This window comes from Neopsephotus bourkii, unplaced genomic scaffold, assembly GCF_033783945.1.
Source record: "Neopsephotus bourkii isolate Nb327-2 ecotype Australia unplaced genomic scaffold, CSIRO-AGI_Nbou_v1 NB_1630, whole genome shotgun sequence".
In the NCBI taxonomy this organism is placed as follows: Eukaryota; Metazoa; Chordata; class Aves; order Psittaciformes; family Psittacidae; genus Neopsephotus; species Neopsephotus bourkii.
Window position 1 is genome coordinate 7,275,039 of NW_026902105.1, and position 14,375 is coordinate 7,289,413.

The following is a 14,375-nucleotide window of genomic DNA, read 5'->3' on the forward strand; positions in this document are numbered from 1 at the left end:
TCCTACGTGGCGCAGTCCCCTGCCTGCAAGCCAGGACTGTAGTCTTGGACAGTGTGCTTGTTGACTGGGGCCCAGACCCACATTTCACAGAACAATTGCTGTTTGCTCAGCTTTGCAACTGCTACTTCATGCTATTCACCTATGACTGGTGATAACATGGCCAAGGGGAAACTGTAAGCAGATCACAGCATCACAGTATGCTAGAGATTGGAAGGGACCTCAAAAGGTCATCTACTCCAACCCCCCTGCCGGAGCAGGAACACCTAGATAAGTTTACACAGGAACGTGTCCAGGCGGGTTTTGAATGTCTCCAGAGAAGGAGACTCCACAACCTCCCTGGGCAGCCTGTTCCAGTGTTCTGTCACCCTCACTGAGAAGAAGTTTCTTCTCAAGTTTAAGTGGAACCTCTTGTGTTCCAGTTTGTCCCCATTGCCCCTTGTCCTATCATTGTTTGCCACTGAGAAGAGCCTGGCTCCATCCTCGTAACACTCCCCCTTTATATATTTTTATACACTAATAAGGTCACCCCTCAATCTCCTCCAAACTATAGAGACCCAGCTCCCTCAGTCTTTCCTCATAAGGGAGATGCTCCACTCTCTTAATCATCTTAGTTGCCCTGATCAAAGGTTAGTATGCATTTCTGAGGGTGAAGAGTGAGGGGAATGTGATCCCAGGTGGTGGTGGTATCCGTTTCAATCCTTCTGCTTAGGAGAACAGCTCTGGCTATGAGCAAGTGCATCTAGCAGACCAACGCCTAGCTACACTGTTGTTCTGAAGGATCTGGGTTCCTTAATCATGGTACCTCACGTGAAGATGTAGGATTGCTGGGAAGAAATTAAACCACCTGGTCAAGGCAAAAAAGAATATAACCTCAAGCACACTTGCTTATTTCATAAGGATGTCCTTTAAAAACTGTCTTGTCAGTGGATAGGAACCTAATCACAAATGGAAGAGAAGAAAATTGAGTGCTGGATTATAAGGCTGGGAAGTAAGTAAAACTAGGATGTGAGGCTTTGAGACATCACATTTGGACTTATTTGGGGAATTGTTAAGTAGAATCTCCTGGGAAGCAATTATAAGGAGGAAGGGCTGCCAGAGACAGCTGATGTTTTTAAAAGACAACCAACTACTTTAAGGGTAAGTGAACTTTGGCATATGACTCATGAGGCTAACAAAGGAGCTTCTTAGTGAACAAAAATGAAAAGAAGTACAGACACAAAAATAACAGAAAAGAAGATAGACAACAACAAAGTAATATGAAATGCTTTTGTGCCTCATTCTTTCACAAGAAACCTCTTCATGCATCTGTACAGGTGGGAAGGTGACAGGCAGTTCTGGGTGTGCTGTGAGTGATTAGGTAGAGAAGTTGAATAAAGTCACATCCACCCAAGGGTACATTTAAGCATGTGAAGGGATAATGGCCACTGCCTCCAGCAGTTCTGGGGCCTGGTTTCTCTCACCCAGCCATTGGAGTCCAGCCAGAGACACCTGTGGGTGTCTGACTCAGGCCAATGCACCTCACTGCTGCTTTCCCATTAGCAGATTTAACCGGTCACACAGCTGAGGATGAATCCTGTCACTGAAACCTGGGAAAATATCCAGGGAAACACACCCTGGACAGTGACATGACTCCTTACAGATTGCCACAGGCAATAACTGCCTTCAACAGCACCCACCTACTGGGCTCACATAAAATGCACAAGCACCAGCAGCCAGCTCCCCCCTTTGGCTAGCTGGCACAGGAGGTTACTCATGCAAACATGCACACGAGTCTGTGTGGGTTCACAAGCACTCGTACGTTAACAGATCCACCCGAAACTCCCTGTGCAACCAGCACCACTGCTCGCACCACAGACCCTCTTATCAGCTCCATGGGTCCCCTACTCACTGGCGGATCAAGCTTGGTGCTCGCTAGCCTATTTTTGGGGACACACACCATTCCCACCCCAGTGAGTGGCTGCCAAGCCCCCTATCACCTCCTGCTTGGCGGGTGAAAGGGGGAACTGCTCCATTTGCGGAGGAAGCCACAAGGTCTCCAGACGTTGAAGAACAAAACAGGAAGTAATTTTATTGTAAATTTCCCTAAAACTGTGCCAGGAGGAACAAAAGTCTTGGCAGGTTCTTACTCTTATAAAATGATACAAAGTAGAAAGAGAAAGGTAAAAAGGAAAGAAAGATGGAAATAAAATAGGTAAATAGGATCACCATCCCCTGGATACAGCAACATCTTCTAGGTCAGCAAGTGGAAATTCTTTTATTTGTTGTCCTTTTAGTTGGGGTCCTTCTGGTCAGAGGCTCCGCTAGAATCCAGGGTGGAGAGTGCCCACCACACAGCTGAAGCACAGGTTTGCCTTTTTCTAGGGTCAGGCTCCCTCCTCTAGGGTCAGGACCCCTACCACCGGTGCAGACTTATCCACAGGGGATCTGGTGAGCCCCAGGCCCCACTCATGTGCCCTGGCAGGCAGCGCAGCTGATTTTCATGGTCTTAGGCAGACACCATGGAAAAGCATCCCCTACCTCGGTGGAGCAGCATCCCTGCTGTGATAACGTGGTGACAATAAGTCATAACAAGCTGCCAGCTCCATCTTTGAAGTTGTTTTGAGACAAACACAAAAAGAGGTCTCTTGGGCATCATACCCCCAATCCCACTCCAGTAGCTGATGCACACTGGCCAGGGGCACCTGTGTCTGCAGTCTGACTCTGTAGCTAGCCCTCAGGCTTTGAAGCCCTCACACACACACAGGGTCAACAGTGAGATTGCAGCAAGAGTTAAGAAAGGATTTAATAAGAGGATAGAACAAACTGGTGATGAGGTACAGGGCTCAGGCAGACCAGCGTACTGAACAGACAGGCCCGTTTTTCATGCAGACGTCACAGCACTCTTAAAATGATAAAAATGCATAACTAGAACAAAATAAGTTGCTACTTGGAACAAAATACTTTATGTTAAGACTTTAAAATCCTGTATTAAAGTGAAAGAATACTCTGAAATGTGTGGTTTTACTGCAGTATTTAAGAACCTACCATAAGAGCTAACACATGCTAATATCAAGGGCCCTGTAATTTAGCAGATAAAAGCAGAACAAGAACCAGTGACTGGAAGATTAAAAATCAGAACTAAAACGTCGTAGTTCTAAGTAAGGCAGAGTGATAGGTGGAATCAAAGAAAGTGATAATTTTCTTATATCTCAGTGTCCTCAAGAGCTGAATTTCTTTCCAGATGTCATTCTTTAGCCGAATCTAAATTCGTGATTGCAGTATCAAGAAAACTGTGTGAAATGCAATAAAATAAAAATTAGCCAGATTAAGTCCACAGGCCTATTTTTATTTACTCTTTCTGTATGTATACAAGAGTGGTGGGAATGATGCAACATATTGGTAAAATATTTAAAATTAATAAACACCAAGGTAATCTGGTACTGATTTCATAAACACTGATTCCCTTCTATATTGAAACATAACATCCAAGTACTTCTGGCATCAGGATTAGAGTGGAAGTCCTGAGCAGTGCTGTGTTGTGATACACAGGCTGACTAGATCAACTATAAGAAAAAAAGTGTTTTTCCCTGCCAATACTTATTTTATTCTGTTATAATGTTAGGTATGAGCTGACAGTGCAACTTGTAAATGTTACATATGATTTTAAAAAACATTGAATAGGAAGATGTCATGTGGGTATACATTTCTGTATGATACGTGGGAAGGAATATTGATTTATAGTTTTATCAGATAAAATATCTGAGACATTTCAAAATTATTTATCGCGTGAACTTGTTTTGCTTTTTGTCGTCTGTATTGATGCTGAAGTATAAATAATATGACTAAAAGCAGGATGATATTTTGCTATTGTTAATCACAGCACAAAGTTGGTGCAACTTCTGTTAGCGTAGCTAAATTGGAAACATCAATACAAAAAAACAACTTTGCATCATGAACTAGCACCATATTTTGTAGCTTAGATATTTATTTATTCTTTTGCTAAATTTTGCTTATATATTTGATAACTCCCCTTCATTTACCAAATTAATTTGGAAATATTGCAAATCACACCTTCCCCTTTGCCTTCCCTGTACTAAGGGAGTTCAGAACTACCTACCGGTTAATGTATTAAAGAATGCTACAACAGTCAAAGCCTGATAAGTATATTTGATGTTTTCTATTTCCTTTAATACACAACCATTTTATTTCTGCAGATACAAGTCTACGAACAGGCATTGTTGGTATGTTTATGCCCACAGTTACTGTTCCAAGACCAGAAGAATATGATAGATAATTTCATGTGACTTCATAGCCGGTATGGCAGATACACAGACATCTAGCCGAAAGAAAGAAACCCAAGACATTTTTTTTCCTGTTATCCAATATGCTGAATGGAAGTAAAAATTACAAATTTAGATTGCTTTCAACTGTTTAATATGTTTCCTTGCTAGTTTTAGTGTGATTGATTTTCAAAACAGGAGTTTCCATTATCTATTTAGGTAATTTAAGCAGTCTCTATTTTAATTATTCTTATCTTTTCTTTGTGGACTTTTCTCTCAGAAACGCTAGGAAAATTCAATTTAATTCCACTTTTACCAAGGACTTGCTGAAGCAGTCTTATGACAGACAGCAGCCATATCCAAAATAGCAATGGCAAAATATGAGCCAAAAGGAAAAAAAGCCTATGTCTGTCTGTCAGGTAGTAAGTCTAGTGGCTTTTACGACTCCAACCTGGCAAGCACTTTTTGAGTGGACTTATTATAGAGACCACTCCAATATTAAATGATAATTCACTGGCAATCCCTTAATTTTTTATATGACGTCAGTAGGTTAATACAAGTAGTACTTCATGAACCTTATCTTAATCCAAAGTTTAAATCATGTGTAGCCACATTCCATAATTCTGTTATGCAGAAGAGCTAAAAATAGATTATCCTATTTGATCATATTTTCTAGCTCTATACCAACTGCCAAAATTATTTTTAGCATCCACATCCTGGTACGTTTAAGTCCTACTAGTATCTCTGATCTGCATGCTTCAATAATCCTGTACATCAGCTACCGATTTTTCTCAATATTGCTGAAAGAAATGCATGATATGTCCCAAGAAGTCACATCATCCTATTCTGTTAATAAACACCATCTGCTCCCTTCTTTCCTTCCCCCACCACTCATTACCCATTAAGATGAGATCAGTCTTGAAAGTTTTAACATTGCTCTCAAATCCCTCTCAAAAGCATTTAATCAGAATTGCTGAATTTGTATAGCACCATTCTAGTACAAGCATGAAGAATATTTCATTATTTAAGGTGTCCAATAAGTCAATTTTACATTTCAGTTTAAAATTAAGTGTAGCAGCACAAAACAGATAAAATTGTATTTCATAACACTATTATAAATAATTGCAATTCATCACCAGGACATTCAGAGTTTTCACTATAAGAATATATATTAAGGTTGTTTTTTTGTTTTTCTCCCCAGTGATCAATAGGATAGCATAAAAATATCTATCATAATTATCTTGAATAAAGATTGCCATAAATTCTAGCAGCAGAATTGTTAATGAAGTTAGTGATATCAAAAATGTGAGCTACCTGTTTAATAGCAGTAAAATAACCCAGTAAGAACAAAATGAAGCAATGTTCAAAACAGGACTAGGTTCAATGAAGCCCCTTGTTGTATAGGTCAAGCTGCTATGTTGCTTTCTTTCTCAGCAGCTGTATTTTCCCTCTCATGCTCTTTATGAACAAAGCTGTTTATATATCTTAGGACAACAGGAAATGAAGAAGTGCACCAAATTCTTCTATCCTGAAGCCAAACTAATCTTATCATAAATAAAATAAAAAGGACACGGCTACACTGTGACTTGACCTAATTTTTCAAATAGGTGATGAAGTATAGCATTTCTTCTCCATACATTAATACCTACACAAGTTACATAGACCCTGAAAGCAACTAAAAAACCAAGAAAATATGCCAGAAAGCTCTCCAAAAAAAAAAAAAAAAAATAGGCATGGAATCTGCAGACTTGTAACTCCCCCATTTCTCACACCAGCCAGCAAAGCTCTGTCGCAAAACTGAAATTAAATGATAAATTGCTGACGGTAATTATTGCAGCTCAAGTGTTTTTCTTAAAATCCCTCCTTAATTTTCAATGCATATCAGCATTTTCTGTTGTCACTGTAAGTGAATTTTTTTTAATTTTTTTTTAAGTAACCTGTTTCTGTTTTCTCTCATGAGATCCTTTTTCTCCAGGGATATTGTGCTACATAGAGGCATATTTCTCAGATGTGTTCTTTCTCAAATAATAGAGAAGCTAAACATAAAGAATTATGTGCAAAATGGTACTGAAGCTAACCGAAATAGGCCACTTGACATTGAGGATGTTAAAAAGGTAAGAAGGAGAAAAGGAGAGATGGATGTAGGGAACAGACTGAGGCTTATGAGATTGATGGTAGGAGGCCATAGTGAGTATTTCTGTGGCCTATCCTGTATTTAGTTTAACTGGATGCGATTGTAGGTGTTTACATATAATGGCCCAGCATGGTAGTTCTATTGATGACATAATTTTATATCTTGTCATTCCCATTTTTATTCTCGGTAGACCAAAAAATTAATACATTATTTTACATTATGATCAAGAAAGCCCACTGTAGATTCATGTTTCCTAGAGAATCTGTCAGGTACTCTTGTTTCTTGTCAACTTTCATCTCAACTGCAAATCTGTCAAGGAGGATGGGGGGTCAGAGAAAGAGATGTTGATGGGCTTTGTTTATTTGGGCCTTTTAGTTTGGTTAGTTTGCTTGTTTTCAAAGATAGTGAACAGTAATTCACCCCATATAACCATCTGTCTATGTCCTCTATTTAAAAACATTTCAAATGGAACTATTTTAAATGATCAGTGGTTATGAAAGGTACACTCCTTTTCAAATCACACCTGGATCTAATCCCTTCAGATGCACATCTCTACTGCTCATCCTGCCCTCTCATGCTCTCTCTGTCTATCATTTTTCTTTATTGCAATGACAGGTTGCTAATCATTTCTATCTTAGGTTTCAAATTACAAATCCATAATGAAGCACTTAAGTATGTGGTCTGATATTTAGGGGTACTAAGTATGCAGATGTTTCATCAGGGAGCTAAAAAGAAGCTACTGGGCAATCAAAATTTTTGAAAATTGAATACTAGGTAGAACCTGCTCTGAAAATGTTGATTGCAGGGTTATACACATTCATAAAGAGTACAAGAACAGAAACGGAGAATGCCTTGATGTGATTATCATTTAAATGCACCTATTCTCTCATGTCAAGGAATGATGCATGAAGTGAATGTAATGTAATGAGTTTTCATTTCTTTGCTAGCTGGATATAAAGGCAGGTAGTTTCATAGGAAGTTAGAAAAAACAGGAACTGAAAGAAAAATTCTCTCTGTGAATGGAGCTGCCTTGATGCAGCTCTTAGAAAAGTAGAGCTGGCCATATGAAGGGAGACTCCAGTGAACTAAAACTCTAAATACTTTTAGTATTCCTGATTACACAAATTGAAGTGTCAGATTCAAAAAGGATGATCATCAAATTGAAGGTATTAAGTTTACGTTTCTTTCTAAAATGCTGATTTCTGTTGTTGAAGGTAAAATTCCACCCTTATATGTCAGTGATTCAGGAGCTAGAGCTCTGTTAATCAGCACGTTATTTTAGCCCAGAAAGGAATTATATGAGGAGTCAATCATACGTGCAAATTGAACTCCACGGTGATAAGCGTGTTAGAGTTCATTGTCCCAGTGCCAAGAAATTTATTAATGAAAAAATGAATGGATAGCATATTCTAGCTCTTCAAACATGACTAAAGAGAGCTTGATCATAAACAAGATCCTTGAACATACATACAATGCTATGAACTTCTGGACTTCAGGAATACATGTGCCAGCTTATTCACTCAGTGTCTGGGTGAAAACTGTAGACAATTGTGAAAACTTCAGTACAAAAGTAGGTTTATGTTAATTTGGAGAACTAAGTCAACATTTCACCTATCAAAAGCATGGAAAAGAATCCATCCGTAGAACTTGGAGATATTAATTTGAATACTTAGTGAAATTCAAGAGTAACTACTAATATCTTGGCATTAATTTAAAAAAACATACATTAGAAGGACCAGAAAGATTATGATTATGTTTTTCAGAATTTAAAGAATTTGGCATTGTTAAAAGAAATGTCATAAAACATTTGTGTCTGTATGGTACTGTAGACAGTAGAGTTTTAAATATTTTGGCTTCAGATGTGAGTCTATGCATCTGAATGACTGCCTGAACAGCAACACTGTCACTTGGTTAAGTTATAAATGTGTATTTGTATGCATTTTTGTGGGGCATTTATGATTCATAGAGATCAGAGAAAAAAATACAGAATCTATTATTAAGAATATCTTACCTTCATAGTAAACTTTAAACCCATGAGCACTAACTGCAAAGTCACTTGTCAAGCGCAGTGAAAATACAGATTTTGTACTTGTCACAGGTGGAGGAAGATGAAATCCTGTTAACCTAAGAAACAAAAAACACAACTCATGGTTAATTGTCTGAAAAATAAAACTGTGTCTGCCAGGTTGCTGTTCCAAACAATATTTCATCATGGAAAGGACAACTGACTTAACAGTGTATAGTTTATAATACTCAAGAAAATTATTTTTAAATGACAGTTTATGGAATCAATATAAAATTTTAGTGGCTTTCATGGACACTGAACCAGGTAAGGTACATTGGTTTGAGAAAACTGTATTTAGTAGAGATGATAGTAATATATATAAACTTGATTTTTAAAATGGTCCAGAATATAACACTTATTTTCTTTATTCCAGAATATAACACTTATTTTGTTTATTCCAGAAGAATAACCTCATCAGAGTTCATACCAGACAAGCAAGCACACAGTATTAACCTGTCAAAATGTGCAAAACACAAGTTGAACAATTTAGCTGTGTATGCTCATCAGTGAAATCTAGACATACTTTCAGAGCCCAATTAGTCTTATGTGGCAAACACAAGATTAGTGTGATTCATTGTATTAATGATTAACATTAAATTGTTCTTGTTGCTTAACCTTATTTTACTTATTACTTTGAATTTAGAATTATAGAAAAATTTAGGTCAGAAAGGACCTGTGAAGGTAAGATAGTTCAATGTCCTGCTCAAAGCAGATTTACATGAGAGTTGGTTCAGACTGTTCAAGATTTATTATTTTTCTTTCCATTATTAGAATAATAAAGTCACTGTTTCTTTTTTTTTTCTTTAATACATACATTAAGGATCATGTTTTAATTTACTATTATATGTGATTCCTTACCTTATGCCCTTATTGAAACCATTGTTAAAGACACTGCAATAGCCAGGGTATGCTATTGTCATGACAGATATGAAAGCCAAATGATAAGACAATATTACTTACAGCATAATAGCCAGAAAACTGAGAAAGAAGAACAAAAGTAGCAATGACCCTTAAAGAGGTGAATATACAGATCTATATATATATGCAGCAAGTCATCCATGTGTGCATCCAGATACCTACTTTGTTTTGCATTGACATGTCATTAAATAAATGACATTTAATGACATTAAATAATGTCATTAAAAAATTATTTACAGATTATTTAGGATTTAGGGAATACATTTGTTTTACTTGATTAAGATAATATATTTTTGTTCTAACAATAAAATGAATTAATAAGATGCTTACCTCTCCCAAATGTGCATATATATAATGATTTGACAAGTTAATGCAATTTTCCCATTAACTTACCCATAAACCAATAGATACATTAATTACATGAATTAAATACATTAATTGGTAAACATCACCACTTGCAAGTCAGCTGACCTAACATAAAACCAGGCCAATAATTTGAATAAAAGTTGAATTTGCAGCACAAAGTCTAGCTGATATATTTTTGGCTACTCAATGAGTTGAGGAATTTGTGGGTATAAATGCATATCCAGCATAAGGCAAATATACATTTATCCCAAATTATTTAATTTTATGAATGGTACATATGCAGAGCTTTGATAGGTAGGGGATCTTTAAAATGAACATGCATTTTACTAGCATGGCAAGTGTTACAGCTCCTCATGAAAACACATCATTATTATAACTGTTTGATATCATTTAACTTTCACGGTTGTGCCTTTTATCATCATCATTATGATGCATGAACTCAGAAAGGTTCAGCTTATTTCTTTAAATTGGTTGTTATATTTAAATTTATATGAAAAATGTAGAGTTTTTATTTGCAGTTTAGCGGATGCAAAATTAATTAAAGTTTCTAATAACAGAACCATGCAAATATCACTTGGCAAAATACTGCAAGTTTTCAAAAGAGAATGTAATTTAATGTTCTCAAACAATCAATGTCACCTAATACTTGAGTATTATTTATTGAGTACTACAGCACATTGACCTCACAACTTAAGTATCATTTTTATGTAAAACTCTAAAAAAGTCATAAATGTTAGCCAAAATAGTTTTTGTTGCCATTTAAAATGAAACCTAACACGTACATAAAAACCACAAAAGGTATTTTTGCTGCCAGGTAAGCAGCAATACGTCTGTAAGAAAATGTATGTGCATAGTTCTGATTGTCTTTTTTTTCAGACCAGTCACAACGAAATAGCTGACTTAAAGAGAGTACCCTCCTAAAAGCAGAACTTTAGGTGGGACACTTATGCAAAACAAGCTGTCATCTTCTTAAGCTGGTATCATCTGCATATTAAACACATTTAAAATTTAAATTTCCTATAGTAGCTGAAATTTTATCTACAGCAATTTTCCCTCTTACATTGCATTTGCATATTTCATTCCATTTGCATCAACTTTTTTCAAATTTAAAATACTTAATTGAGTGATTTAAGTGTCTCTCTACTGCTGTTTTAGACACCTTGAGGTATTTGAAACATAAGCACAAAGTTGGTAGATATGACACTGAACCAACATGAGACCCATGCTCTTCTGGAGAGCTGGAGGCCAGGCAGGATCTATTAGGATTTTACAAGTTATGTTAGGCACTTCAATCACCCCTTTTATAGTCTACCACTATGGAAGTCAGAGAAAGTAATACAGCTTCTCTGTCTCAGCTCTTAAAAAAATTATGAATTGTTCTGTTCTACTGAAATATTTGATTTGAGGTGCTGTAGTTTAGTTACAGTGTTATCCAATAGTTACAGTGTTATCCAACATAACTCTGTCCTGGTTTCTGCTGGGATAGAGTTAGTTTTCTTTCTAGTACGTGGCACAGTGCCGTGTTTTGGCTTTAGTCTAAGAATAATGGTAATTAAGGGACCAATGCTTGGTTCAGACTGGATTATCAGTCAGCGAGTGGTAAGCAGCTGCACTGTGCATCACTCATGTTTTGGGGGTTTTCCTCTTCCTTTATTAGTAATAGCAATAATTAATTAGTAATATTATCAATACATAATATAATGCACTTTCGTTATGAAACTGTTATAATTTCAACATAAGGGATTTACATTCTTTTGATTCTCTTCCTCATCCCACCCAGGGAGGGGAGAAAAGGGAAAGAGGTGAGCAAGCGGCTGTGTGGTGCTGAGTTATCAGATAAGTTTAAACCACAACAAAGAGTTATACAAATTGGTAAATTATTGCACTGCATATTTATACTTATGTTTGCTTTGTTCTTGCTGGTGTCTTAACAAGCTTGTCAAGTACCTTATGGCCAGAGGAAATGGACACATTATATGCCCACCTAGTAGACTTTAAATTGTGAATGTGCAGTATGAAATCAGCTGAGTGGATACTCAAAGGCTACAGATACTCTGGGAGTGCAGGAAAAGGTTGAGAGGTATTTTTATTAATTCAGCTTTTCTATACTATGAAGATCAGATGTTCTTTCTAAAAAACACCTTTTCAACAGAAATTCTGAAACTTCAATAGCAAACATTGTGGAATTAAAGATGATATATGTGCAGATTATGTGCAGAAGTAATAACTATTTAGAATTTAGATATTATTTACATGCAAAAAATATGATGCTTTGTAAAGTAGGTTCAGTAACATGAGTCTGGAAATGTTTTTATAATCTGTCCTGGGTTCAGCAGTAGCAGTCATTTTTCTCTTTCTTGGTAGCTGCTGCAGTGCTGTGTTTTAACTTTCAGGCTGGGAACAAAGTTGATAAAAATGATGTTTTAGTTTGGCCAAGGACTTTGTGAGCCTCATGCTCTGTCAGGGAGGAGGGAAGCCGTGAGGAAGCAGAAACAGGACACCTGACCCAAGCTAGCCAAAGAGGTATTCCATACCACATCACGTCATGCCCAGGAGGTAACTGGGAGGGAGCCGGAAGGGCTAGGAGGGTGGACTGCAGGGTTGGAGGAAGTATTGGTCAGTGCTTGATCGGGCTGAGGGTGCAAGTTATTGGTCGCCTGGTGATGGGGTGTTGTATTCTCTTCCCTTGTTATTTCCTTTATCATTACTATCATTGGTGGTAGCAGTAGTGATTTGTGTTATACCTTAGTTACTAAACTGTTCTTATCTCAACCCGTGGGAGTTGTATTTCTTTTCGATTCTCCTCTCCGTTCCCCCAGGAGTAGGGCGAGGGCAAGAAGGGGGGAGGGAATGGGTAACAAGCTGTCTGGATGGGTTTAAACCACGACATAATCACATCACTGTACAAGAATGGAGAACAGAAACAGTAACTGAGAACCAGAGAATGGGTATATGAGAGATAATTAAAGCTATCTCTAGAAATAACCCCAAGTAGACCCAAGACTGAGGAGAAGAAAATTGCCATCATCACCATCATGCTCTTTGTCAAAGAATTTATCCTTCTGGTTGTTTACCGTAACTACCTTGTGGTGCCATCTTCATTCTACTAAGGCAAACCAAAGCTGCTGAGGATCCAGAGGAACACCAAAGAGGTGAGAACACACCAGACAAAACAGGTAGAATCTAGGAAGTTTCTGTACAATTTTAACTGTACTATCAATGAGATTTTTCTGTACTAATGAGTTACTTTGTGCATGAGGTTAAGTAATATTGTATGTGGATTGGTAATAACATATTCACTTCTATTCACTGTTATATTTGTTAGACTTCTTGCCAAGTAAGATGCATGTCTCTAAGAACTCAGGATGCAAGTGCAGAAAATTTCCTGATGTACAAATTAAGTGACTTAATGACATTGGTTTCCATTTGACAGACTAGTTTTGAAGGAATCTGTGTCATATGTGGGGAAATTCTCTGACTTCATCCTTACATGTTTCTTCATTGATGGAAAGGGTCAAATAGAGTCTGCAACAAAACATTAGCTTGTGTGCAGGAATTCGTAAATATTGTTTCACCATTAATACAGTAAATAAATTATAAGAAATTTTGATTATGTTTGAATCTATATGAAAATCTGTAGTAATTTTTTTTTGTTTTGTAAGTGAAAATTAAATAATCATTTTCTTTCTAACATGCCATTTACAGCATGTGTCACTGTGTCTGTTCTTCCTATGAGTAGCTGTATTTTGGCACATGCTGTAGATTCACACACAAAAAAGTGCATTCAACAGTTAGCAGCTGAATATCTGTCTGTTTTCCTTTTTTTAGGTGTATTTTAAGAGACTATTACCCCAAGAAGAATTATAATCTATCTCTCTTTCTTTAATCATCTGTATCATAATTTAAAAATGACAAATCAGTTTAGATGTATGGTTTCCAAGCTTTTAAGTGTTCTCAATAGAAATTTCTGAAGTTCCATCAATCATTTGTTTTCTGCTTTTACTGTGATGCTTGGGGTTAACTTTTTAAGCATACAACAACGAAACTTTTAACTATGTGCTCTACTTTGAAACTCACAAGCCATTAAGGAAAGACAAACTCCCAGCTGCAGGGTCAAGTTAGAGTAATCTTGTCAAAACTGCAAAATTAAAATGATGGAAAGCAGTCTTGATTAGTCACACAAAAGTGCTCCTAGATTAATTGTTTACTTGAGATTGTAGTGCGATGACAGCATTTCCTCACTGCCTGTATATCTTAGATAATTGGTGTTTGACAAAGCAATGATTACACATTTAAATATGTAATTAAAAAAGAAAAAGTAAAGCTTTTTCTTTTTTTCTTTTTTTTTTTTTAGGTACACAGAATTCTAGCTTTTCTGCACTCTGTTACTAATTTCCAAACAAAATAGAGTTCATCTACAATATTGCAGTTTGGACTGGATATTGTACAGAGATTCATCCAAAGATTTTCAATTAATAGCAGTCTTTTCATTTGATCTCAATAAAGTTTTGATTAACTCACAGAAATTTTGCAATAGGAAGAGTTCCAGGCTAAATTGAAAGGTGTAAAAAATGTTTCTCCCTAAATTATATAAAATAATACAGAAAATTAAAATGTGTCAACATATCCATTT

The 14,375-nt window shown here is 36.6% G+C and overlaps 1 protein-coding gene across 4 annotated transcripts in view; it reads right to left on the reverse strand.

The window, feature by feature from the left end:
• CSMD3 (CUB and Sushi multiple domains 3) overlaps positions 1–14,375 on the reverse strand; it is a 600,129-nt gene that overhangs the window by 479,638 nt on the left and 106,116 nt on the right. For all 4 annotated transcript variants that reach the window (XM_061373410.1, XM_061373409.1, XM_061373412.1 and 1 more), the window contains exon 3: positions 8,405–8,517. In XM_061373410.1, coding sequence (XP_061229394.1) covers positions 8,405–8,517 — 113 coding nt within the window. The remainder of the gene's footprint in view (positions 1–8,404; positions 8,518–14,375) is intronic.